Below are 6,558 nucleotides of genomic sequence, written 5' to 3'. Positions count from 1 at the left end.
TCTGATTCACGTTGCCCTTGTTTTGGGAAGCAGGCTCTTTGTAACTGTACCACAGAATTATTTTGCAGAAACTCCATTTAATTGCATGGGACGTTGTTGGTTATCAGATATGATAGTGATTTCTTGACTTCCAGAAATCAGTTTCAAATACAACACGTTTTTGAAGACCCTCGGAATGAAAAGTTACCACCACTTTCTGTTTACCATCATTTAATACAGTTTATTGAACAACTTTGTGAGGAATGGGGGAACTCCTTTGTCCTTTCGAGCTCTAGGTGGATGGGGGAACTTCTTTGTCTTTTCAAGCTCTAGGTTGAGCGGAAGATTTGGAGAGGTGTTTCTTATGGGTTGATTTTTTAAAAATATTTTCGAATCCACCAAGATTTATTGGGAAAAGAATGGCATAAATCAGAATTTGTCTTAAGTGTCCATGGGAATAAAAAAAACTCTCAACACATAGGAGCCATATACAGTAGGTTTGCTTCCGATGTGAAGACAAGCCAAACAACCTTCACCAGGTGATCAGTAGAAAGCAGACCCTCTCTACTCCAGAATGGATGCTAAGTCCACAAATTGGGTCCATGACCCCATATAAAGGTTCTAGACAGAGAAATTTGGTTTCTTGGAGTTTTGTTTTATACTAACGTTTTTAAGACCTTCCACAAACCTACCGGAATTGTTGTGTTCATTAATTGCATTAAATGTATCTGATCTTAGGGAACTCATGATGAGATCTTTAGCCCTTTCTATAGATACTACGATAAAACTTGTGGCAAAACATCTGAAGGACCAAGTAGACATAAGAGAATTATTGAAGAGTCTGGTGCCAAATATTGCCAATAAAACTTTCCATCTTTCGAATGTCAAAGACTCCAGAGATGGAGGTTCCTTGACTGCGAGTCCAAAATATGGTATTTATTGTCAAGAATATTATGATGGGGTCTCAGAACCGGTAAAGGGTCTGGTGATGATAAAATATAATCAATACTAAATTTGATCTCTTCTGTTTTTCCAAGACCTGAGCCTGATTGACTCTGTCTGGTGGAGATGTTGCTGGAGAACATGATGTTGGAGTCCACCTGTCTACTTCTCGGTTCAGTTCTATTTTCTTGCCCATTTACCATTTGTTCTGAAGATCCAATTAAGGCAAATTCTCCATTATGTTGGTTTTTGGACAAGTTTTGTTTTCTGTCTTTTTGGGATTTTTTCATATTTCGTCTCCTCCTTCTCCGTTTATAATTCCCGTTTTCAAAAAGGTCAAGCATCGACTCGCATCCCGAGGCAAAAGACCAATAGTTTCCCTTTCCCTTGTCATTCCCTTCTGTTCTTGGAACCTGTGGGTATATAAAAGATGTAGTCATGGTTATGTATAGGGAGGGAAAATGCTAATCTGAAGGAATGCAAATCTAAAATTAACATTTGAAAACTCATTCAGAAATCCCTACATGTGTTGCGGCTCTCGAGCAGCCGCGAGACAAGCAGCCGCGGAGACTCGAACATTTTTTTCTAGCACAGTCAAGTCATTTGGTTAGCACCTGAGCATGCTCAGATAACACCTTATCCCAGCCGGCTCAATCATCACTAAGCACCGAGACTTGTCTAATATTGAACAGAGTGTCGGATCAAAATCGCCAATGCGCGTTTATGGATCCCTGAAAAAAATCAGACAGCACTGTGAAAAATCATGTCACCCATGTGCTGTCCAGTTTTCATGGACTGTTTAATAGGAGAAACTGAGGAAAGTTTTTCTTTTCTTTTTTTTCTCACTTCCAAAAAAAAACTGATGAAACGCTGATCAAAAACACTGATGAAAGTTGGCTTGTTTTTCTCAAATAAGAAAAAAACCTTGACATCTGAATGGACCCTAAGGGATGTAATATTTCCAATTCCGTAGACTATCTAACCATTTTTTGCTTTTTTTTCTTTTATTAGTAATACAGATTCAATTTTTATACAATTTTTATACTTCTTTTTAATTTTTTGAGCCTTATATGGAATTTAGCAAAATAGTGTCAGATTTATTTTCTTATATGTAATTCACAATAAAAATTATTTTTATATTATTATTATTATTATTATTATTATTATTATTATTATTATTATTATTATTATTATTATTATTAATAATAATAATAATAGTAATAAAACATATTTATTCCCCTCAAATTTTTTTATGTAATTCACAATAAAAAATATTTTTATAATAATAATAATAAAACATATTTATTCCCCTCAATTTATTTTTTTATATGTAATTCACAATAAAACATATTTTTATAATAATAATAATAATAATAATAATAATAATAATAATAATAAAACATATTTATTCCCCTCAGCAAAGGTCAGAATAAACTTTTAGAGCACTTTCTAACTTTAGTTTTTTACACTATATTTTTCCTGGATCTAGGTTTGCTACAGACCCCATTGACTCCCTTTACCAGACCGTATAAGCATTTCATTTATTGCATTAATATTCCTGGCTTTTTCGCCAAGGGCAAGAGATCACCTCACACTCTAGGGGCAGGTTCAGATGACCTTGTAGTCCCTCATCCAAGAAAATCGGGTCGATTATGCTGATGACAGTCTGATCTGAGAGCGATCAATGTGTGATCCGATTTTCTCGCGTGATGAGAAGATGGAGAAAAAAAAAACATTCTCCATCTTCTCCATTGTGTCAGCCCGTCGAAATTAGGCTGCACTAAGACGTCATCCGAGTGCAGTCCGATGTTTTCCATGGACTCACTGATTTACATGACCGAGTGTGATCTGAATATCACATCTAACTTTTAGGCATGCAGCGACTTTCCTCCGACTAGTTCCAAAAATTTGGACACATGCACGGCCCCATACATTGTTGTCCACAACATATAAGGATCCAATATTTTTTTCTACATTCGCTGTTTGGATTAGTCAGGAGGACAATGGCATTTGGGGACTTTGAGTGCAAACTATGTACGGGGGATGGACTGAACTTTCTTGAAGTTTTTTCTGTCACCAGTTTTTTGTTACCCCAACAAAAATTAGGTGCCGAAACCCGGGTTCCAGCGATGTATCACTACTTCTTGCTGCATTTTTTATAAAATCACAGATTTCTCAGCTGCTATGTTGTCCTATGACTATCTCTGCCCCCCAACAGAAAACAGTCAATCCATGGGGTGGGCACAGATAAGTACAGCTCAGCATAGGGAACCATGATACTATCAAAACTACAGCAAGTAGCCCAGGAAGTGATTCACCAATGGAATCGTGGTCTCTGTCCCTATTTTATGCTGTCCCGAGATTTAAACATGGATCGCCTCCTAACTTGAAGATTTCTGTATTTTTGAGGCAGTGACTGGAGTGGAGCGTGCGCACCTCTGTTCAGGGGCGTAACTTGAAGCTCACGGGCCCTAATGCAAGAGCTCCAAAGGGGCCCCAAATTATTGCAAGTCTTTACTAGTATTAGTATTTTCCATTGGGACAAAGGGGCTTTTTGGGCCCCTTAGGCTCCAGGCAGGTACGGACTGGGACTGAAATTCAGCCATGGCATTTGAAATCACACAGGCCCATCTTATCCCTGTAAGTGACGGATTCTACGACTTTGTTAACACCTTAGCAGATAACATAGCCCATGACCAGAGAGGCCCTTCTGGCATTTGCCAGAATTGCCAGATGGCCAGTCCGACCCTTGTACGATTACAACCCTTGCACCTATTGTAGATATGTTCCTGCCCCTACTTCTTTCCAGATGGGGCTGAGCAGAACACTGTTCCCAGCTTCCAGACCTCCCAACGTTCGGACCCCTAGCAATTAGTCAGTTCTCCCATGTATAGGAAATCTTAAAATTTGTGGATCAACCCCTTTACTATCATATTATATAGATATTCTCCTCCAGAAGAGTGTCTGATCTGCTCCAATGACACCTGCTGCCAATTCTAAGACTCGGGCAAACGCATAAGAAAGGGGACAGAACTCTTCATAATAGCTGCTGCAGAACCTCTTTTTTTTGTAGCCCAAGAGGGAGATTCCTGCCCAACATTGTTTGATTCATTAACACCTTCTTTATCCTTTTTTTTTTCTGCAGCACACCTGAGTTGTGTAAAGATGCTCTGCAGCAGCTGGGGAACGCCAACGTTGGAGAAGAGGGAGCACTCCTTGTCCATAGTTATAGTTTATTGTACCGTACAGATGTAGCAGAGCTGGATTTGTCATTTGCCAGATCGGAGCACAGCGACGGGTCCTGCCTATCGAGAAACTCAGCTCTGCTACACCTGACCAATATGTCCTGCCTTTACCTTAATAAAGCAGCTGTTGAGAGACAGGTTGTGTCTTATGGAGTTCTGCCAGGCTCTTTGGTTGGATCTGTAGTACGGGAACTTCTTCATGATAAAATCGTATATACCCGATAGGGTGACTTTGCTGTCGGGACTTTGTTGGATGGCCATAGCAATCAGCGCGATGTAGCTGAAACGCAAAGTGAAGACGCATTAAGGAAAAATGAGCAACTGATGTGAAAGTGGCCGAGTTGGGCTTGTGATCTGGCACATAGGTAATAAGCGAAGAAATGCGAAAATATTATATCACGTTATAACAGAAAAGAAAACGGCGTATGTCCTAAAAACTCACAAAAAGGAGCGTATGATCGGCCAAAAACTGCATAACAAGGTCTAATAGGGAGAATAACAATATTAGGAGAATTGGAAATCCCCATAGATTAAGATCCACGTTACATCTTATAGTTGATTTTGATATTAATGTTAAATGTAATTTATTTACCTGTGTATAGTATGTTACTATATAAAAATATATGCAGAAATTTATTATTATTACTATTTGTTGTATTTTTAGTTCTATATTAGTTTCTGGATTATTTGAGATGTTTTACAGGTTACTGTAACTATTATTATTATTATTACATCCATTATCATTGTTATTACTACTACTAAAACTACTATCACAATTACTGTTTTATTAGTTATATTTGACTTTATTTATTTGAGATTTTCTATAGGTCAAAATAAAATATTATCACTATTTGTATTACTTTTTTAGTCTTATTATAGTAGTAATAATAACAGTAATACCAATTATCGTTATTATTATTTACATATAACATCCAGATTTTTTATGACATATGAATCATTCTAAATTCTTACAAATTAAATTTGTATTTTCATAGTAATAAATAACTTTCATTTCTTAAAGTATAAGAGTTATTCGAAAGGATCTATAAGTTTTTTTTTATATAATTCTATTTGCATTTTTTGTATTATTATTTCTTATGGGATAAAAGTTATATTAATGATGTTCTATAGACCATATTATTTTTACTATTATTATTGATATTATTATAATTTTTTATGTGATAAAAGTTATTAGAGACATTCTATAGACCAAATTATTATTATTATTATTATTATTTCTTATGGGATAAAAGTTATATTAATGATGTTCTATAGACCATATTATTTTTACTATTATAATTGATATTATTATTATTTCTTATGTGATAAAAGTTATTAGAGACGCTCTATAGACCATATTATTATTATTATTTCTTATGGGATAAAAGTTATTAAATATGTTTTATATACCATTTTATTATTATGATTATTATGATTATTATGATTATTATTTCTCATAGGATCAAATTATTAGAGATGTTTTATAAGCCATTTTATTTCATTATACTTCTTATAATAATTATTTATTATTTTAGGTCTGATATTATTATTATTATTATTATTATTATTATTCAAAACTTATGTTAAGATGTCACTTCAACTGTTTTATTGGTAACTATAAATTATTGAGCTATTGGTCTTATCCTTACTTATTGTCTGTTTTATATTATAAGAAACGTAGTGAAATGCTATAGAATATATTTTGTTTTTGTTATTTATTTTATTCTTATTGAAGTTTTTCATCTTTTTCTTCTTCATTATAATAATAATTATAATAATAATAATAATAATAATAATAATACATATACCGATAAACAAGAGATTATTCCCACTTTTCTGTAGGTCACAAATATTAATAATTTTGAGAACTAGCTAAAAGGAACAACTGATTGCAAAAAAAATAAAAAAAAAATTCTAAACTAAATGTTCTTACCTATAGGCCGGTCGGGTGCACTTCTTTTCCTCGTCGGAGCTGCAGGTTGGATACTCATCTCCGTCATAGTTAAAGCAATTATATGGGTACTGAGTGTGGTCGAACATAGTGCAGGTCCCGGAATATGGATCTCATGTGGCTTCTGTATTTGTGCCGGGTTCTGTTTGTTCCAGCTCCTGTAGGGAGGAGGAGGTGTGGGGTGAGATGCTCTACTGAGCTCTGGTCTCCCAATGTTCTCCCCTCCCTCTGACTTGAGTATGAGGTTGTTCTCTTGACATTCCCAGACTACCAGACAGCGAGTCTGTTGGGATATTTTGTTTTGCATCCAATCTGGTTATAAGAAAGGCAAGGAAAATCTTGATTAAATTGGTCGGGTCTATTGTGAACCTTTGAACTCTTTTGACGGTTGCTCTTTGGGTGGTCTCGATGTAGACACAAAAAGATGTTGGTGCCGGAGAT

The 6,558-nt window shown here is 35.4% G+C and overlaps 1 protein-coding gene across 1 annotated transcript; it reads right to left on the bottom strand.

Moving 5' to 3' along the window:
• Nucleotides 1-202: 202 nt before the first annotated feature.
• Nucleotides 203-6,230, bottom strand: FOXL3 (forkhead box L3). Its single transcript, XM_069735425.1, has 3 exons — nucleotides 6,100-6,230; nucleotides 4,278-4,446; nucleotides 203-1,334 (listed from the first exon to the last, which is right to left on the bottom strand). Exons 1-3 carry the CDS (start codon nucleotides 6,204-6,206, stop codon nucleotides 864-866), a joined length of 747 nt encoding a protein of 248 aa, XP_069591526.1. The 5' UTR covers nucleotides 6,207-6,230; the 3' UTR covers nucleotides 203-863.
• Between the last annotated feature and the right edge of the window lie 328 nt (nucleotides 6,231-6,558).

This window comes from Ranitomeya imitator, chromosome 7, assembly GCF_032444005.1.
Source record: "Ranitomeya imitator isolate aRanImi1 chromosome 7, aRanImi1.pri, whole genome shotgun sequence".
NCBI classification, from domain to species: Eukaryota; Metazoa; Chordata; class Amphibia; order Anura; family Dendrobatidae; genus Ranitomeya; species Ranitomeya imitator.
Note: the sequence above shows the minus strand (reverse complement) of the source record. Positions and strands in the feature narration are given on the sequence as shown.